The 22,437-nt window shown below is 35.4% G+C and overlaps 2 protein-coding genes across 2 annotated transcripts; both read left to right on the forward strand.

Moving 5' to 3' along the window:
* The first annotated feature begins 1,493 nt into the window (after window positions 1-1,493).
* Window positions 1,494-9,480, forward strand: LOC132282729 (caltractin). Its single transcript, XM_059784491.1, has 7 exons — window positions 1,494-1,640; window positions 3,833-3,956; window positions 4,076-4,112; window positions 4,202-4,229; window positions 6,046-6,198; window positions 6,272-6,374; window positions 9,223-9,480. The coding sequence occupies exons 1-7, from the start codon at window positions 1,638-1,640 to the stop codon at window positions 9,285-9,287; spliced, it is 513 nt and encodes a 170-aa protein (XP_059640474.1). The 5' UTR covers window positions 1,494-1,637; the 3' UTR covers window positions 9,288-9,480.
* A 2,937-nt stretch (window positions 9,481-12,417) lies between these two features.
* LOC132285062 (putative cytochrome c biosynthesis ccmC-like mitochondrial protein) lies at window positions 12,418-13,164 on the forward strand. Its single transcript, XM_059787229.1, has one exon. It carries the CDS (start codon window positions 12,466-12,468, stop codon window positions 13,162-13,164), a length of 699 nt encoding a protein of 232 aa, XP_059643212.1. The 5' UTR covers window positions 12,418-12,465.
* Window positions 13,165-22,437: the final 9,273 nt, after the last annotated feature.

The following is a 22,437-nucleotide window of genomic DNA, read 5'->3' on the forward strand; positions in this document are numbered from 1 at the left end:
TAAATAATAAAAGCATCCAAATTCAATAATTTTTTAGGCTTTTAAGAAACAAATTGCTGCTCTAATCAAATTTTTTATTTTTTATTTCTACACAAGGTACTCATTACTTAAGTAATATTTCAAGATACCCATTATGAAGACCCACCAAAAGAATATTATTTATTTTGCTTATTAGCTCTATGTGTTTTTCATATTAAAAAAAAAAAAATTACAATAATCATAAACACATAAACATAAACGTCGTTTTAACGTTTATAAAATTGGTCTGTGTGAATAATAATTATATAAGTGAATTTATATAATCGATAAATATAAACAATATTAACAAACTTGTTTTTCTTCAAAATCTGTTTATATAAACTATAAATTGTAAACATAAATAGTTACTAAACGAGACCTAATTCATTTGTTTCGTTTACCAACCTTGGTCTGATCTCAATTGAGTTATTCTATGTTTGGGAATAGTGACTTAGCGCACTAGAATTCAAAGGCAACATTACAAAACATTCAATTCTAGCCAAACTCTAAGTAATTGAGGTTATTTTTTTCACCATTCTATAGCATAAAGAAATAAAAATAAAAATGACAATTAGGCACTCTACCAATTAGGCTTTCAAATAATATCCTTCATCTCCTAATTAATTAAGGATTGAATTAGTGTAAGCTCATTAATTAGCACAATGGCTGCACATTGACATATATACAAAGTGACATCCAAGGACAAGGACAAGAAGATATCTGTGGGTTCGATTCATCAAAAATCCTTAGATGATGATTTTTAAGAGAATTTTGGTTGATTTTTCGCCCTTCAGCAACTGAATCTTGTCTTTTGTTCATCCATTACAAACCCAATATATTTTGGAAACTCATTTAATTATTTGCGATCTTTCAAGGGTAGGAATCTAAGACATATCAGTCTCAATGTTTTGTCAATGTCAGAAGAAAAATGTTTTGATGTTAAGGTAACCTACAGTTGGTGGTCCATGTTAACTTGCATAGCTGTCACTACTTAGATGTTAGTGGTCCTAAACTCATGAATGTTCAGCTTAGATGATGATTTTTAAGAGAATTTTCTTTGATTTTTCGCCCTTCAGCAACTGAATCTTGTCTTTTGTTCATCCATTACAAACCCAATATATTTTGGAAACTCATTTAATTATTTGCGATCTTTCAAGGGTAGGAATCTAAGACATATCAGTCTCAATGTTTTGTCAATGTCAGAAGAAAAATGTTTTGATGTTAAGGTAACCTACAGTTGGTGGTCCATGTTAACTTGCATAGCTGTCACTACTTAGATGTTTGTGGTCCTAAACTCATGAATGTTCAGCTTTTGTGCTTTCTCAGCCCAATAGTCAATCGAGTTTGGGCTGGATATTGGACGGTATCGATAATTTGAAGTGCATGTGCTGTTTCCAAGCTGGCCCAAATTCAAAGTCGGCCCATAGTTGACTAATATGGCTCAGACCCAGAACCAGTATGAGTGCTTTACATTCAAACGACCTTTAATGGGGCGATAAAGTCATACGGTAGTTTCCCATACTATTTTTCTCTCAGGCGAAATCGTATCGACCGCGTATATACTGACTACAAAGAGACTTTTTTTTTTTTTTTTCGTGGAACGAAGATCGTCCAACACCATGGTGAGTTTCTTCAAATCTTGTGATTTTGGTATCATGTGTTTATATATATATATATATATATATATATATATATATATATATATTTATTTATTTATATTGATGGACTGCTTTCTCAAGATAAGGATTTAAAGATTCATTTGCACGCGTTTGATGGCATATGTATGTGAGCATGTTGATTTTTGTATAAATTCTGGCTAATTATGGGTCGATAAACTTTGGGCATCATACTTCTTTTCAAATTTTATGTAAATTAACCTAATTGCAAATTATCAAATTTTATGTAAATTAACCTAATTGCAAAATTAGGTTGTTGGGTGATGAATTAAGGTTCTCTAAATGAAGAAGCTGTGTATTTTGATTAATCCAGTTTGATTTAGGTCGATCAATCGTGACCTAGTTTTTTAGGACCAAATTGGGAGATGAAGAATATAAGATCTACTGGTGCTATGGGATATAGTTGGGTGATGCTGGGCTCTTTCGTTGGAATAGCAATAAGTTGCAAGATGTTACCTTTAAATAGTTATGACTGTTGGCATTGATGTTATACTGGATATGTTCATGTATTTGTAGGTAGCTTATGTTTCATGAGAATTGGTGGCAAAATTAATTTGTTTATTGAACCATTTTTCATTTACTTTTAATAAGCTTGAAGAATATGTTCAGTCTCGAGTGTGAACTTAGATCAATGGTTACTACAATCTCTGAATTACTTTTGACTTATCAATCCCTTTTAAATAGAGTCCAGTCGACCGGGAAGGGACCTTTTCTGTTCATTTTTTAATCTCTTATGCCCATGCCCTTACATTTAAAGAAAAGTTCTTTTATTTTCCCCCGACTTTAAGCCCTTCCAGATGGAGTAGTGCAATTCTGTCTTGGAAGCCTTCTCTAAAGATAGGAGCTCCTATCTCTACTGCCTTGTACAACCTGTAGACTCTTATCCCCGGTGGAGTTTCTGAACTCCGTCTGTAACTCACTAGAGGTCTGGCGAACAGCTTATGAATGTGTATGAACTAATATCATGGTCCAAAATACCATAAGATTCAGCAGTTATTGATTGGGTTAAGATGCGTGTGTGCGTGTGTTTTTTTTTTTGGGGCAAGGAAATGTGTTATTAGAAACCAAGGGAATACTGCAACTGATTCCTTGCCAGTTGTACTAGTAAAGTACAATTAAGAAATGAACTATCAATGGTCCGATTTACTCGATAGTAAGTATTTGTAAAATGATGTTGCCATTGGAGTTACTTAGATCTTAAGCTCAACTGTTTTTTCACATACATCAAGTTTCAACCAGTACACTGGCTTTTATTTATTTATTTATTATCTTATATTATTAAGCAAAGAATGGTCAAACTGAGAAATTGCACAAGGGGGCTGCATGAGGTAATGGATTCCTCATCGTGTTTGGCAAATTTTTTTTATAAGATTTTATTAAAGACGCTCAAAAGGGCAGCGAAGCCCAAAGAAACAAAAGGGCCAAAGGGCGCCTTAGACCTTCAGAGAGGCCAAGAAAACAATAATTTCCTCCATAGATCTATAATCTCTCCCTAAAACCCAACAAAAAATAGTAGAAATAACAGAGAACTTAAGCATAGAAACAAGCTTCTTTTTTCCGTCAAAATATCTCAAGCCAAATACACCACCAGATACAAAGCGGCGTAGCCCTCCAAACGTCCTTAATGCCGGCCCCAACAGAGACGCCTCTCCAAGCCTCAATCAACCCTCTAGAGGAATAAGGCATGGCCCAATGGACCCCAAATAATCGAAGCATCAAATCCCAACAATCTTTGGCCATGCTGCAATGTAAAAGGAGGTGATCAATGGACTCCTCATTACACAAACACATGTAACAGTGATTGACCACCACCTGATTCCTCCTCCTTAGATTATCCTGGGTTAAAATCTTACCCAGGACAGAGGTCCAAGCAAAAAAGGCGACCTTGCGGGGAGCCTTGGACTGTGACAATCTTATCGTGTTTGGCAAATTTTACTGTGACAAAACCTTAGATGACTCCGTGAATGCTTTATTATGACATTTGTGCAAAGTGTCAAATGCAGCAGCAGTTGCAAAGCTATTTCTGATGCTTCCCCTATTCGTAGGCCAACATATTCGGTAGTATATTGTACTTTTTCAAGTTTATATTATTGTATACTGGTTTCCTGAAGCCTTTTATTGGATGACATACTCATCAGGCAAGCCTCTATAGAGGCCAATCGAGGAAAGATATTAAGCCTAGAGGACGTCATCATGGGTTAACTCAACAGAAGCGGCAAGAGATAAAAGAAGCATTTGATCTGTTTGACACGGATGGCTCAGGTATTGAAATATTCTCTCATTTAAATGTGCAATAAATGATTTGTGCTTTCTATTGCTTCATTTGTTTTGGGGATTTTTTATTTTTATTTTTATTTATTTGTTTGACTTATGTCACATAGGAACTATTGATGCCAAGGAGCTAAACATTGCAATGAGGTATGACTTATGAGTCTTTTGTCAAAAACACTATTAACTTTAGGTTGATAGGTTGTGCTAATGTTACAACTAATATAATTTGGTTGCAGGGCTCTGGGTTTTGAAATGACAGAAGAGGTAAAATTGAAACCCTAATACATCCTCTTCTTGGACTTCAGGTTCTATTTTTGTTTGTGCATGGTATGCTACAGAAGATTGAAAAGAGAGTTGTTTTGCCTCCATTTATTTATTTATTATTATTTTTTGGTTTTAGGGAAGCAATCTTTATTTATTGACGTGAAAAGAAAGATAGAATTCCCAAATAGTTTTGGACTTCCCTCTTTCTCTCTTGATATTCATAGTGCATCTAATTGGAGTCCTTTGTTCTTTTTTTGATTAATTTGATTTCAGTTGCACCAGATTTTCACATTATTCTCTGTTTGAGGAACTTTTTAGGCTTTTAGTCTCGATTTTTTCTTAGCATGCAGTAGCTCTAATGAATGCAACTATTTTGGTTTTACAAAATAAATCATTCTGATTTTTTTTTTTCCTTTTATTAATCTCTTAAAGTTCAATATAAAATAGTAGATATCTCTTGGATTAGATGTTCTTCCTTTTTTTTTCCTTCTCTGAAACACTTTAAATAAATGAACTGTTTTCACACACACACACACACACACACACATAAATTTTGGGTCCGTAGTTGAACTATGGCCTTACTGGAGTTGAGTTGATTCTATTTAACAAAATTTTGCAAGTCTAATTAACAAGGTACAGTTGTGGCTCGCCAATGAGAAATGATTTGACTATCAGGGCTTTAATAATTCACCAAATTTGGATTGATTTTGGAAGTGGTCTTCGTCAATTGGTTTACCTGAAGAATATAGATTCTGATAAGTGCTTTGAACAGTTAAAATTGTTTAGTCAAGTTTTAGAATCCGACATTAGTTAATTGCCTTAAACTAATGAGTAAGGGAAAAAAATGGATATTGTCAATATAAAATAATGCATTAACTGTTGGAAGGGTTTGCAGTGATCACTTGGTTGCATTTTGTATCCTTGTTAATTTGTGAGGAGCTGTGTTTGATCTCTATGTACATGGACTGATGACGTATGAAGTGAATATAAGATACGTGTTTGATAGGTCTGGTTGGATATGCAACTAGTAACCCTTTTTATGATTCTAGTACAGTAGTACTATATGTGTTATATTTGTTTTATTATTACTTCAAAATGAGTAAGATGTCGTATGTTGAATATCATTGTCTTATAAAAACATGAGAGAATAATGCTAAGGAAATATGCATATCACACCCTGGTCCAATGTCTTTGGCTATGGTGATTGGTCAAGTCCTATGCTTCGACAGATATTCACATTCGATGCACATATTCTGGGCATGTAACATGGTTCTGTTGGAAGTTATGAAACTGGGACTACTATAAACGTGCGATATAGGGTGTGACTTAGCTAAGTGATAAATTGGGGTCTTATATCAGATGTTTTTGGCTCAAAGTCCTTTGCCTTTGTATTTCTTTTCTGGAGACCAAGAGATGGTTAGCAAAGAGCTACTTTTCTTGTTTCTTGTTTTTTCCAATTTCCTACAATTCACGGCTTGTTCTCTGTTCTATTTGTTTCAGTATTTTGTTGCTCTTGTTTTCCCTTTTATGTTTTCTGGTCTCTTTTGAGTCATGTTCTTCCTACTGATGACAACACCTCTAAGATCTTTTGCTTGTCTTAATAAAGTTCCATTTACCACCAAAAAAGTAGATTCAGGGAAAAGAGATTGACAGTTTTTTTTTTTTTGAAGAAAGGGAGGGGGGGGGGGGGGGGGGGGGGGGGGGGGGGGGGGGGGTTTGGGGGTGGGGGGTTCATGAATCTTCACTTGCTATTCCAAATTCTAATAGGTCAAACACGACTTCATTTCTAACATCTCACTTCATTATTTCATTGCAGCAAATAAATCAAATGATTGCTGATGTAGACAAGGATGGCAGTGGTGCAATTGATTTTGATGAATTTGTGCACATGATGACAGCCAAGATTGGAGAAAGGGATACCAAAGAAGAGCTTATGAAAGCATTTCAAATTATTGACCAAGATAACAATGTGAATTTCTGCATATGTTCACCTTATTTGTTTCTTTGTGCTGATAACTGATTTTTATATTATTTGGATACAGGGAATGATATCTGCTGCAGACATTAAGCGTATTTCAAAGGAATTGGGTGAGCACTTTGAAGACTGGGAAATTAAAGAGATGATTGAGGCAGCAGACCGTGATCGTAAGTTTACTCTCTTCATATTTTAGTTGCAGTACTCTTCATATTGTTCTGATTTAGGTCCTGGTGCGCTATGTTACATGGACTCTTCAAAAGTATGTGAAATACTTGTGTTGGAGACACAACACTCAGACAATAGTATGAGATATGTGTCCGACATTTCATTGGATATTTACTATTAAAGCCTACCTAATAATTAAATTTTATTAAATTATTGCTTCAAATGAGTTAAATGCCTATTTTTAGAACGTTATTTTACCCCAGAAAATAAAATAAAATAATTAAACAATATGACTATTTATTCGTTATCTCTGTATCCTTCTATTTGAGGATTTGATACATCCGATGCTTGGATATGTACTGCACCCTGCACATGTACGCTAGTCCTGGTAACATAGCTGGCTTCAATTACATGACATAGCATGCTTGTATTTGTTTGTTTCTGAAATTTCATAAATCAATTATATGTGCCATTATAAATCTTTTCTTTTTTTTTTTTTTTTTCTTTCTGATTGTATGAATTATGAAGCTAAGTTTATGCTTATGCAAACTGATTACTTTCAGCAAGAGTTACCAACATATCAGAATAAGATGCTGTATTGAGTACTAAAATTGATTCACACACCTGTAAACAGTCTATAGAAACATTTTTTAAATTATTGAAAGACATAAAAATTGAAGAGAGAAATTAAACATGAAGAACACAAGGATAGACACACAAAGCTCAAAGGAGCTACATCACTTTTATTATATTCTCTCTTAATATTGTTTACAATCAGGACCTTTATTTATAGGTGAAAGAATACAAGTGATAAATATGGAAAATACATTGATGGAGGATTTTTAAAATCAATCCCATAATACACTCCAATCAATAATCTATCATAGGCTCAAATCACGCCTATAATATTCTCCAACATAAATTAAATAATTATTTAAGAGTACCCTTCTCAGGAGCAAATATATTTTCTTTTCAGGAACCACATATGGTACTTTCTATTCTTTTTTCCACCCAATATGTCTCACTATTGACTCTTTTTTTTTTTTTTTTCACGAGTTAAAAAATGAACTGGGCATTTGTCATGAAACAACTAACAACCAAAAGCACCGGACATATGTTACCTGGACTCGGTATTTATTGTGGGTGTGAGTGTGTATCCAAGCGTCAAATATATCAAATTTCCAAACAAAAGGACTTTTGGATCACTGCTAATTCTGATATTATGTAATATTTATATTTTAATAGAGTAAAATAATTTCTTTATGTCATGCAGTGCTTAGTATAGGCATTTCACTTGTTTTGAAGTAATAATTTAAAGAAATTGACTCAATTGTATATGTTTTTTTTGGGTGCATGTCCAACCAGAAGTGTCGGAACCGATGAGTATTGTGTTTCCGTGTTTTAAGAGATTAGAAGGGCTGAAAACTCCCCTTATTAATTAAGCTTTTGTAACATGTGCTTAATTTTGGGCTTGGTATGTTTAGGATGGAGTTGTTTGTAAACTCACTGATATTTCTAAGGCAAACAAATGTTATGATTCAAGTTTTAGATAATTAGGTGTTAGTGATTAACATTGGGAAAAGTTTACTGGTTCACATTGGAAATAGTTACATTACTTGACAATTACAAGGACTTGACCGAATTATTTTAAGTTACAGCAGTCTTTCCTTTCCTTCACTAATACTATTTTCAACCTTGCTTCCATTAATTGCCCCAGTTCCAATGACCAAATCCACTGATAGTGCAAATCAATTTATTTTCAATGTTAACTTCACCCTTGTTTAATTTGTTTATTCAATCGGGGTCCACTCTGCCTGTGGGATGATCTCCATCTTTCCCTGTGCACAGGAAGGAGGGACTAAACCAATCCGGATATTTGGAGTAATGAAGGTGTAGCTGGGGCACGTATTGTGTTTTCTGGCTTGTGCTTCTTGGCAGCTATCTAGCATTGGGTGTTTAGGGATCTAGAAATAGTTTGAGATGAGCGTACAGGAAAACCTTCTTTGGATTTGCCCAAGATCTTTGGAATTCATTTATTTCTTTCTGGGTTGGCTTGCTTTGGTTTTGGTGGATTTCATGTGACAGGCTTGTATGGTCCTGGAATATGGGTATCCGATCCTTATGGACTAACACGCTGGAAAAGTACAACCTGTAAATCCAGCATGGGGAGTGGAAGGTTTTGATCCTTTTGTTCCGGGAGGAATTGTCTCTCATCATATTGCAGCAGAGGGACATTGGGCATATTAGTGGGTGTACTCCATCTTAGCGTCCACCCGCGTTAACGTCTATACAAAGGATTGTGTATGGGCAATATTGAAACCGTCCTTTCCAGTAGTATCACTGCTGTCTTTTTTGCAGCTTTTGTTGTTGCCACTTGCCGGAACTATGTGGTATTGTTCAACAACTACCCCCATCAAATTATTTGGGCCCACTCGTTATCATTGGGTTCAGGGGTACTTCCAGCAAGAGATATATTAGCCCGTAAATCAAAGTTTATCAAAAGCTTGGTCTAAAATTCCCGAAAAATTAGCTTTTTATGATTACATCAGCAATAATCTGGCAAGAGGGGATCAATGCATGGGAAGTTATGTTCATGGAATTGATGTTAATTATGTTATTATGTTTTGGTTCACTCTCCCCATAACACCCTATTGGTTATCTCCTGGTGCTTGCTTATAGAACTATTCTTATATATGGGTCTTCCAAATTTGCTACGGCACCAGGGATATGCTATTGTTTATTGCAAGATACCTGTTTATTTCTATATTTTAAAATTTTCTCCTGCATGCTTTGCTCACCCTTGCAGCTTTTCTTTAATTTGATGAATTTGTTGGATTGTGAAATGTTCAGGTGATGGAGAAGTTAGTGTTGAGGACTTTATGAGGATGATGAGAGGAACTTCCTATGGACATTAGAATTAAATTGAACTTCTGTATATTGTTGCAAACACTAATCCGTGAAGATGTTCTTGTTCTTGGTTCTGTTTTTATTTCCGTGAAGATGTTCTATTTCGACATGGTTCACGAATATGAAAAGAATATGTAATGGGTTATGAGTGCTGGATGACATGGACAAGATTACTTAAGCTTTAATTTTCGTTTCGTGGAACTCTTGTTTCTTTCCGACACTTTTCGCAAAATGAATTTGGAAGATAAAGCAGTGATACTCTTGTAATTTTCGTAATTGTTTGGTTGTGCTGGGCTGCCTTCCAAGTAAAACAAGAAAATGCCGGCCAAACGAAGTGTGAGGTTCCTGCTAAGTAGTATGAACTTTTTAAATTTCGTGATATATGAATAAAATCATTCTTGATACAACAATAGAATCATTATTCGTTATGGCATTAACTTGCTGAAATTATAGGATCACCAGTTGCTATCCAATTATAATCCTGTGAGAGAGAATGACATCAAAGAAATAAATACAAATCATGCCTTCTCCTTTAAAGAGAAAAGCTCTTCGTTTGAACGTGAAGGATCTGATCGCTCGCCCAATCGACTCCTGCCCACAATCTCCAAACACTAAATAAAATATCATTTCAAAAATGGTATGCTAAAATTACCCTTATCATCAACAAAGATTTCAGACTTGAAGTCATTGCTTTGATTAAGATTTCAGACTTTTGCTTTGATTAAGATTTCAGACTTGAAGTCATTGCTTTGATTGATACAGGTGCCGATCTTAATTGCATTCACGAAGGTCTAATACCAACTAGGTACTATGAAAAAACTATTGAACAATTAAGTTCTACAAATGGAAGTAAAATGGATATCAAGTACAAATTGTCCAAAGCTCATATTTGTGAAAATAATGTATGCTTTAAGATATCGTTTGTCCTAGTAAAAAACATGACCGACAAATTGATTTTAGGAGTCCCATTTATTTACCTCCTATATCCATTTACCATTGATAGTGAAGGGCTTATTACTAGACCTTTTGGACAAGAGGTCCAGTTTAAATTTGTAAGTCACCCCTCTAGAAAAGAATTAAAATCAGTTATTGAATCCTCTGTTTCTAAATTCATCAATTTACTTCACAGTAACACCCAACAATTACAATTTCTAAAAGAAGAAGTCAATTACAAAAGAATTGATTCTCAATTAACAGACCCAATTCTCCAACAAAAAATTAAAAATTTTGAGAAAGAAATCCAAGACCAGGTTTGTTCTACCATTTCAACTGCCTTTTGGCATAGGAAAAAGCATTCAGTAAAACTACCTTATATTAAAGGATTTAAAGATAAACACATCCCCACTAAAGCAAGAGCAATTCAAATGAGTCCAGAAATTATGGAATTCTGCAAACAAGAAATTGCAGATCTTCTTCATAAGAAAATCATAGGAAAAGTAAATCACCATGGTCGTGTCCAGCTTTTTATGTTCAGAAAAGCTCTGAACTAGAAAGAGGTGTTCCTCAACTAGTCATAAATTACAAACCCCTTAATAAGGTCTTAAAATGGATTAGATATCCTATTCCTAATAAGAAAGACATCATTAGTAGATTAAGTCAAGCAGTGGTTTTTTCTAAGTTTGATATGAAGTCAGGTTTTTGGCAGATCCGTCTCAGAAAAAAAGATTGATATAAAACTGCCTTCACCACTCCATTTGGTCAAAATAGGTTTCTTTCTTTCATTTCTGTGACGTCTCACCATATTGCCTCTTGAAGCAATAACGCGTTGATCTAGTCGCCATCGGAGCCACAAAGGACTATCTAAATGGATTCTTTTCTGCCGATAAGCTCCAATTGCATCATAGGAATTGCAAAAAAAGGGTTCTTGTTTTTTCGTATACTTATAGTTAATTCTTTCATTTTCATTTTGACAGTCTCTGCGATTACATGGATTATACCTATTTACACAAATACCTCGACGATTCCATTCCGACCTCGATATGTGGAATCGTCTTGCGCCATATGTACTGAGATTGTTCGGGAGACATGGTAGAAGCCCGGTCTTTACTTAACTTGGCCCAAGCAATGCCCCTTGACTCCCATGCCTTTCTTGGTTGGACCAACCCAATCGGCTATTTTCCTGTCTTTCTTAGTTAGGAGAGCAAGAACAAGTCTCTTTTTTTTTTTTTGGGGGGGGGGGGGAGCAGAGCAGTCAAAGAAATGAAGCAAAGCAAATGATTTTTATAGAATGGCTATTTATTTTTCTAGGCCCTGTAGAAATTTTTCCAGGGGAACCATTTGCATTTCACTATGATGGCGCGGCGGCATCAAAGATTCTAACTTTATTTATTATTTCCGCTATAGTTCTGACACAAATCTGCATAGATTTTAGGAGGGACTCCCTTTCTAAGGAACTTTTGGATGCCCGTTCTTTAGGAAAGCTTGGGTCAGTTCGTTTTTTTATAACTTTTTTTCTTTTTTTGTTTTTATTCATAGCCACCACCCCCCTAGTCGTCACCTGCGACTGTAGGGGGACTTCCCCCACGTTAGAGTGGCACCCCCATCCTGACGCTCCCCACGACCCCGCCGTTCCCCAACCCCCCGCCCCCCTGCGTGGATCCAGCCAGAAGTTCCATGGTTAGACAGGCCCTTAATGTCGGAAACCGATCGGAGGGGGGAACTAAGCCGTCGCTTAAGTGTTTATTTCATTGGTAAACACGACGCGGGGCACCTCCGCGAATTCCTGAGCATCCTCGAGCAGCAAATGCTGCTCGAACAAAGGATAGAGGCAGCTTTGGTGGGCGATGGCTATTGCCCGGTTCGTATTTTAGCGAATCAACACGAGCTACATGGGATACTCTTTAATCATCCTACTAGGGTGGTCGCGCTTTCGGAGCGGACCCTTATGGTGTATGGGGCTCAAATCGAGCGGAATGGAACTCGGCAAAGCGTTCCCTATAATAGGGTTTTAAGAGAGATTCGAAATTTAAATCTCTTTTTTTAACGCTGGGCTGGGGAGCTCGAGAAGTAATACCAAAACCTTTCTTTTTTCGGTATGCCGCTCCGCGAGCAAGGAATGCCGCGCACGAGCGGAGCGAAAACAAAGCAAGGGGAATTCTTCGATTTTTGGGTGGGTCAATCCTTTGATTGCATATTGAATATAGATCCATGTCTTTCTTGTTCCACTAGCTAGGACCAAATTCTCACATGTCCGTTTCGTTATTACAACCTTCTTTTTTGATGTCAAAGACCCGAAGCTACACGCAAATTCTCATTGGATCTCAGTTGTTCTTAACAGCGATGGCTATTCATTTAAGTCTTCGGGTAGCACCACTAGATCTTCAACAAGGTGGAAATTCTCGTATTCCGTATGTACATGTTCCTGCGGCTCGGATGAGTATTCTTGTTTATATCGTTACGGCTATAAACACTTTCTTGTTCCTATTAACAAAACATCCCTTTTTTCTTCGCTCTTCCGGAACCGGTACAGAAATGGGTGCTTTTTCTACGTTGTTTACCTTAGTTACTGGGGGGTTTCGGGGAAGACCTATGTGGGGCACCTTTTGGGTGTGGGATGCTCGTTTAACCTCTGTATTCATCTCGTTCCTTATTTACTTGGGTGCACTGTGTTTTCAAAAGCTTCCTGTCGAACCGGCTCCTATTTCAATCCGTGCTGGACCGATCGATATACCAATAATCAAGTCTTCAGTCAACTGGTGGAATACATCGCATCAACCTGGGAGCATTAGCCAATCTGGTACATCAATACATGTTCCTATGCCCATTCCAATCTTGTCTAACTTTGCTAACTCCCCCTTCTCAACCCGTATATTGTTCGTTCTGGAAACACGTCTTCCGATTCCATCTTTTCTCGAATCTCCTTTAACGGAAGAAATAGAAGCTTGAGAAAAAACCTAGTTCACTCACTGAGTCTCTTGCATCCATGGCTGAATGGTGAAAGCCTTTTTTGATCGTAGGTTCGATTCCTGCTGGATGCACTTGGAACCTGAAGTTTGTTAACACCTTCTCTTGCAGGTACTAAACGTAGAATTCTATTATTTAGACGTAGAATCCGATTCAAGAATCTTCCTCGCCAATGAATTGAAATTCTTCGCCACGTACGTGGCGAAGAAGTCTTGTCAAAGCCCAAAACCAATAAGTGTCGACAACATCGGCGCTTTTATAGCTTGACGAAGGAGGAAGATCTTGTTTTGACACAAGATCTGGCCAAGCAGGTTTGAAAGCACGAAAACGTCCATCGAATTCATTTCAAGGAAGGCGGGAGTCTGCTTTTCAAGTACCCCTTGCTTCTTGCTTCCCCCCGGCAGATCGCCACACCAATTTCAAACAATTCGAAACCTGTAGTTTCTACCTTGTCAGTTCCTTGTCAGTTCGGGGATGATCCAGGTGCTGAAGTTCTTGTTGGGTGCCGTCGAGCTATCTCTTTCCGGCCTGACCCCTCGGGGGAGATAGGGGAGGTCAACAGCAAATAGTGGATCTTTCGCATCGGCCTTAACTAAGCCAACTGACGCTCAATTCATTGTTGAGGAAGAGATTTTCTTTGATCCTGTCTCAGAAAGAACAAGATGTAGAGGCTAATCGCCGTAGTGGTAGAACCTGGTGAACTGAACTTCAGCCGTGCTCTTTTCTCTTAAGATACCTTGTTTTCCGCGGTCAATGCGAATGTCAGCTTGGTTATCCAGTCTTGCTTTTCTCATTGTTGAACGTTGAAGCTATCGCCTTGTTCTAGCCGATCTCAGTATTGGTGTTTTTTTATGGATTGCTATTTCAAGTATTGCTCCTGTTGGACTTCTTATGTCAGGATATGGATCAAATAATAAATATTCCTTTTTAGGTGGTCTGCGAGCTGCTGCTCAATCAATTAGTTATGAAATACCATTAACTCTATGTGTGTTATCAATATCTCTACGTGTGATTCGTTGAGACAAAAACTTTCCCTATTTCCTTGCTTTATAGGAAATAAGTTAAATGCGTTGAATACATATTTTCATATTTTTTATTCAACATTTGGGTTGATGAATTAAACCAGATAGTTATATGAGTGAGAAAAACAGCTTTTAAATTCGCAGTAAAAAGATTGAGTCTCATTTCCTATGTACAAGAGTTAAGTGAAAGTAAACATAAACAGTAGAGGCTGCTTACCCCAAGATTGGTTGATTAGTCATCATGTCTTGAAGCGGGTTCAAAAGATCAACTGGATGGGGTTTTTATTATTTATTACCAGACATGTATTATTATAATGGGGGATTGGGCAAAAATGAGTGGATGGTTAGGAACACCAAGGTACACAAAGGATTAGTAATAGAGATTATGTAAGTTATCCAACAGGAAATTTCTGCATAAAAGGAATTCTAATTGGGACTTTAAGTTGGTAGAAACGATCAAGCAGTACTCCCCACGATTCCGATCCAGAGTATGCTCCTATCCACCGATTCGGTAAATAACTATCAGGAACGAAGTAATCCTCTATTTATTTTTTTTGAAAGCCCCCCTTTTCTGAGAAAGGAGAATAGGAACGAAAAAATAAATAAAATAGAAAGAATTTCATTGCAATAGAAAAAAGGAAAAATCTTTTTTTATTCTTTCTTTCCTATATACATATTTAGAGAGACGGGCTTTTTATCATGATTCATGAACTAATGTAATGTCTAATTCTTTTTCGTAATTGAAAATGGTAGGTTGAAATATGTATGGATATTGCTACAAAAAGTATTTTATTGAAAGATTAAGTTATTACTCATACACAACAAAAAAAGAAAAATTATTAAAAGATGAGATCAATTCAGAAGCACTTTTTTTATTTATTATAAATAGCATTTTGCGTAAAGGGTACGAGCTAAAAACAACGCAAAATTGAAGCCAAAAACAACCATCAAAAGCGCGATTCCGAACTGAGACTATCAAAATATTATTATCGAGGTCGGAATTGCGTTATGTAGGGAAGAAGTGGACCCACCTTCCACCTCGCTGGAGGGGCCAAATCCTGAGAAAAGCTATCAAGCGCTGTTTGATGAGCCTTCGTAGTATTAGGTAGTTGGTGAGGTAAAGGCTTACCAAGCCAATGATGCTTAGCTGGTCTTTTCAGATGATCAGCCACACTGGGACTGAGACACGGCCCGGACTCTCACGGGGGGCAGCAGTGGGGAATCTTGGACAATGGGCTCACGCCCGATCCAGCAATCTTGCGTGAGTGAAGATTGGCAATTCCGCTTGTAAAGGTCTTTCGTTGAGTGCGCGATCATGACATGCCTCGAGGAAGAAGCCCCGGCTAACTCCGTGCCAGCAGCCGCGGTAAGACGGGGGGGGGGGGGGGGGGAAGTGTTCTTTGGAATGACTAGGTGTAAAGGGCACGTAGGCTGTTCATCGGGTTGAAAGTGAAAGTCGCCAAACAATGGCGGAATGCTCTCGAAACCAATTCACTTGGGTGAGACAGAGGAGAGTGGAATTTCGTGTGTAGGGGTTACATCCGCAAATGTACGAAGGAACGCCCAAAGCGAAGGCAACTCTCTGGGTCCCTACCCACGCTGGGGTGCGAAAGCATGGGGAGCGAAGAGGATTAGATACCCACGATTTCAGTACTAAGGGTGGGTTGATACCCCACAGCGGAAGGCATTCTACCCAATAAGGCGGATACTTCGGATCCTGCTTGGACGAAACGGAAGATATTGTCAATAAATAGAAGTACGTCTTGTTCATTAACATCTCGGAAATATTTCGCCTATGAGTGAAAAGTCATGCCATTTGGATTAAAAAATGCCCCAAGTGAATTCCAAAATATCATGAATGATATTTTTAATTCTTATAATCATTTTTCAATTGTTTATATTAATGACATCCTTATTTTTTCCAAATCACTTGATAAGCACTGGAAACATTTGAAATCGTTTTTATCTACCATCTAGAAAAATGGACTAGTAGTTTCTGCTCAAAAAATCAAGCTATTCCAAGTTAAGATTAGGTTTCTTGGTTATCATATTCATCAAGGTCCAATTCATCCTATTGATCGGTCACTACAGTTTGCTGATAAATTTCCTGACGAAATTCTTGATAAATTCCAGTTACAAAGGTTTTTAGGATCTCTCAATTATATTACTGATTTTTACAAAGATATCAGGAAACAATGTAAACCTCTATTTGATCGCCTTCAGAGTAATCCTCCTCAATGGACTTCCATTCACACTAATATAGTCAAATCCATAAAACAATATGTCAAATCTTTGCCATTTCTTAGCATTCCAATTTCTGATTCTTTCAAAATCATTGAAACTGATGCCTCAGATATTGGCTATGGTGGCATCCTCAAGCAAAGAGTCAGTCCAGATGCTCCTGAACAATTAGTTCGTTTCCATTATGGTATTTGGACTAAAGCACAAAGTAACTACAGTATTATTAAGAAAGAAATTTTATCTATTGTTTTATATATTAGTAAATTTTAAAATGATATTTTAAATCAAAAGTTTTTAGTCAGAATTGATTGTCAAAGTGCAAATTATGTTTTAGAAAAAGATATTAAAAATATTGCTTCTAAGTAGATTTTTGCCCGCTGGCAAGCTATTTTAAGTATTTTTTATTTTGATATAGAAAATATCAAAGGAAGTAACAATTCCATTCAATATTTTCTTACCCGAGAATTCCTGTAGAATGGAAAACAGGCAACCTCCTCCCCGGCAACCCCCCCCCAGGGGAAACAAGTAATTGAACCATTTGATATCTGTCCAGGAGCCCCTCGTGGTCCTCCAATAACACAAACCCAGTCATCCTCTGCCCTTGCAGTAGTTAATAGGTTCCAACCACTTACCTAAACATCCACTTTTAAATCCGCCCTAGTCAATCCTTCTTTAGACCCATTCTAGGTCCAAGATAAAACTCCAGTTACCCAAAACACAAAACCAATTCCAGAAAGGACATCCAGTGATTATTTTGAAAAACCCTATGTCCCTTTTTTTTATATTGAGCCACACTTGTGATACCCCCGTATTTCCACGTGTAGGTTGGCCAGGCCCACACCCAAAAACACGGGAATATCAAAACAATTTAGTATTTAAACGAACACATAATACAGGAAGAATAAATCATTAAACAAAATTCTATTAATAACAAAAATAAATTCCATGAATTTAAAATTCTAAAATACAACTCGGGAATCCTATAAGTCAAGGACCCCTAAACCATAAACTATTAATCCACCAGTTTATACATAATATCTAACAATAAAAAAAACAATACTACTTAAAAGTAAACAAGATGAGTAGATGAATGACAGTCTCTCAGCTGCGGATCCTCAACCTCGAGACTGAAACTTTTAATAACCTGAAAAATAAATTTTAGGTTAGACCCACGAGCAAGTTCCCTCTACCAAGCCTCTGAAAACCAATAAATAAAATATCTCTAACCAAAATCATCCTAATTAAAGTTTAAACCTTTAATATAAGATGATACATATATATTATATATATAAATATATAAAGAATATGTTCATTAATATATTCCTTGAAATCCAAGACCATAAATAATGATAAGACTACCTCCATATTTAAACTAACTATCAAGTACATTTCACTTTTAAGAGAAAACTCCTTTAAACCTAAATTCCATATTTAAATAGTTATTTAACCATTTAAATAATAAATAATAATTCAAGAAACATTTTTCTTCAATCTAAATCCCAATATCCACCAATGTATGATTTTATTTATAAATATCACCTAACAAAGATTTATATTTTGACAACTCATCCATGCCTTCACTAATATTATTTTATCAATACTATAAAATAATATATTATCCATTAAACATTAATTTATTATAATATAAGAATATTTATCACCTCCAACTTATAAACACAATATCCATAGATGTATATTTAATCATCTAACTTACCTAGCAATTTATTTATAATTTGGCAAATCATCCATGCCTCCACAAATATTTATTTATGTTTTGGCAAATCAACCATGCCTCTAGAAGTATGTTTATTTATACGATAGCAACTCAACCATGCATCTACAAGTAATACATTTATACTTTGATAAATCAACCATGCCTATTAAATGACAATCTGTTTATGCCTTGGCAACTCATCTATGCCTCCAAAAGTATGTTTTTTTTATCCATACTATTAATTAGCAATTCATCCATACTTCCCATGTATGTATTTTATTCATACAATTAATAAGACAATTTATTTATGCCTTTAGTAACTCATCCATGCCTCCAATTTAACCATGTACCAAATTTTACAATTAACTATGAAATAAATCATACATAGGCACTCCATGCAAGTTATAAGCATATAATTAATTTAAATAAATAACCTATTATGATTTCATCAACACCAACATCACATATATAAACATGATAAATATCAATGAACAACTTATTTGTTGATTAGGTTATATTTATTTATTTATGTGTGGTAGTATATAACACATAGGCATATATAGTACGTAGGTTACATAATTTAGCAATGTCCAAATAACACGTTACATGTTAAAATATAAATATGCAGAATTATTTGGCAAATACCCAACCAATACAAATTATCCAAATTAGTTAAAACAATTATGGTATAAGATATATATTTAACCAACACGTCTTACAATATAATTGGCTAAAACAATTATGAGATAAAATATGTATATACAAAATTCGTACTGTCTTCCAATCCAGTTTTGACAAGGTAAACATCTGTTTCACGAAATTTTTGTGAAATACAAAATTGTAGATATTCGAATTTCCGTTCAACGACGTGAGATTTGAGCAGTTTTGGCACTTGAGGAAAGAGATATAGACAGAATACTAAAACGAGAATTGGAAAAAGTTTCCTAATTGAAGAAAGATTTTTCCTTTTCTTTTAATCAATTTCTTTACATGCATTTATCCTATGTCTAGGTGATTAACATGCCAATTTAATCTATAAATTTTGATACTCAAAGTGATAAACTTATGGGTTCTAAGAGGAGAGTTAGAAAAGAACTTGCCTGAAGGTTTAGAAACGAAACCGACGCTTCAACCTTGGTTGTCTCTTCCAAATCCGATGTTCTCTTTCTCTGATCCGGCTTTTTCTTTGTCAGTCTTCTTCTTCTTCTTCTTCTTCTTCTTCTTCTTCTTCTCTGCTTTTCTTATTTTTTCTAACGTGAAAAACTATTTAACAATATAACCTTATGTGTATATTTATACACATTAATACCCTAATCCTATTCCTAGTATGATTACCCAAAAAACTAATAATACTTTTAAATAAAATATATATACACATATATTATATTATCTATATATTCCTCACACAATAAAAATAAATAATATATATTTTCAAATCAAATCCTCCTCTATGTAGGACTATATATATATATATATATATATATATTATATAATATATATTTATAAATTATTTTTAACTATACTTACTATATATATGCATAAAGTCCTATACATATATACTTACTATAAATATATAATTTTCTATATAATTATATATATATATATACTCATGCATAAATCCATGGGCCTTTAAATCATTCCAAATCCTTTAAGGCTTCCTTCTCCAACCCAAGACCCAAATCCTTTGGTCTAAATAATCCAAACCCAATCCATTAAATTTAAACAAATAATTAAATAAATAAACACTTAATTTTAAAATAACTAAATACATGTAGCACATAATCAAATAAGAATTAACAACCAAGTCATACCATATAAATAAAAATCAACACACTAACAAATCAATCAATAATCAAGTACATCATCATACCAATAAATCACATAAACAAGTAAATAAATAAATAATTTAAAATAAATAAATCCATTAAATTCATTTAAAGACAATTAATTTAATTAAATAATTCCTCTAAAATATAGGGGTATTACAACACCTTAGTCACATAAAAGATCCCATCACTTTAATGTGATCTTATTTTCCTGGTAACCTCCATTTTTGCCAAAGTCATCTATCACTCCCTATACATCTAGAAGATTATTTCCATGGAAGAATGAGGTGTTCACCCTTCTTTGCTCCAACCCCTGCCTGGTCATGAAATTCATTTTAGTTACTATGACTACATGGCAGCGTGGTCAACAATATTGTTACACCAAAATGATTCATTTACTCATTCTTGGTTTATCAATTTTGATAACAAATTCAAAAGTCAAATCTCAACCTGGTTTCTCAAATGGTGGTCACAACATGGTGCCATTCCAGAAATCTTGCCCCTTACCCTTGCAGACCAAGTAAAATATTTTTATACCATTTACAAAGTTAACAAACACAATTCCCAGTTTCCAATTCTCGTCATATTCTCTTGCAAATACAAGATCCCTTGGATATTTATATGGCAATATGATATCCAAAACAATACAACCATTCGACGTCATTGTGTCAAATAGTGAGACACTTTCAAGATTGACAGAATCATGGGTTATGTTGAAGATAAATTTCCAAGACATATTCCCAAACAGGTTACTCCAGTCACTCCAGCACAAATTCTCAAACAAAGCAAACCAAAACAGACCTCTTCTGAGAACACAACCCGATCCAGAAGACCTCCAAAGTCAGAAATTGCGCAGGGCATTATTTTTAAAGATCTAATTACAATGAACATTTAATTTTTTTATTTTCATGAGACAACCATTCTTATAATATTAAGACTCTTCAAATCATGCGTGGGGCCTTATTTTTAAAGATTTAATTACAATGGTTTTAATAACGAAAGACATGGGGCAATGTATAAAAATTTCTGCTCCCACTCAATTTTTAAGCATTAATAATTAGGGTTTTGAATTTATTCATTTACATGATATAATGCATGCAAAACGTCTTGATTTTAATCCAATTAAATTTAGAAAATATTTGGACATTTAAATGATTCACTAATGTTTAATTTGAAGCACACTTTAAAAATAATTTACAAAAATAATTTTTCGTTTCCCAATAAGTGCCCTTAAATTAATTAGTAATCAAATCCAATTAATTTTCATAATTTAATTAATATAAATCAAGTCATTTAATTAAATATCATAGATCCAATGCATGAATAATAATTAATCAACAATTATATATTCCATGCATCACATAAATAAATAAATAACAGACAGAAGCAATTTCAATGGCTAATGGATTCAGCTTTTAACATTTAATTGCTCTAAGTATTGCGCGAGGGTCCTTCATCAGCTTGTATACCCGCAGGAGGCTGTAACTCGATCCCACGCGTCACCAGACACAATTGGACGCCTCAAAACTCATCTGACGCACCGGCACATGCTCCTGGAGGTTTCCAGCGCGTGTCACGCGCTCCCACGCGCCTGCACGCGCTGGGAGGAGGTTGGAGAGTGTGTCACGCGCTCGCACGCGCCTTTATGCGCGTGGGAGAGTTTCCAACGCGTTCCTAGACGCTTTCACGCGCGTGGGAGAGTTGCCAGCGCGTTTCACGCGCTGACACGCGCCATGTGGCATTGACTTGATCCGGCGCGTGATTCTCACGCGCCCATTGGTTGGCGGCGCACTGAGTCTTCATATGCCGCGTCACACTTGATACGTTCCAGCCTCTGATGAAGATTCAAGGGCTGATGGTGTGCGCGCATATGAAGCGCGTCACACCGGATCATTATCCTAACTTCCGGTACTGATCTCGCCGCCGGCGACTCTCCGGTTGCCGGAAAAACGCCGAAAATCCAGAAAAATAATTTTAAAAATTCCAAAAAATTAAATTAAGCCAAAAAAATTCCAGAAAAATTCTGAAAAATTCCGGAAAAATTTCAGAAAATTACCGAAGCATAATTTAACCCTTTCGGACCTTTTTGAAGCTTCATAGCATCTTTTGATGAATATTACATGGCTTTAAAAATATTTACAATTTGAAATACAATAAAAAAAATTAAATTACATCATTGAACTTTCAAACGGCTAAATCAAAGCCTTAATTACATTCATTCAAAGATAAAATTACATTCGAAAACCTATAAGTTTCATCCATGGCCCAATTACACATCATCATCCAATCACAATTATACATACATCATCATGTATCAATATATGTCAATATATTAATTCATACATCAACATACATCAATAAATAAATATATGCATATCAAAATTGGATCTATGAATGACGAATTTTGATAAAAACATGATCTCTAGTAATGAATCAAACCATGCTTTGATAC

Source organism: Cornus florida, unplaced genomic scaffold (genome assembly GCF_030987335.1).
Source record: "Cornus florida cultivar Cherokee Brave unplaced genomic scaffold, ASM3098733v1 CherokeeBrave_3.0.0_Hap2_Chr11, whole genome shotgun sequence".
Taxonomy (NCBI): Eukaryota; Viridiplantae; Streptophyta; class Magnoliopsida; order Cornales; family Cornaceae; genus Cornus; species Cornus florida.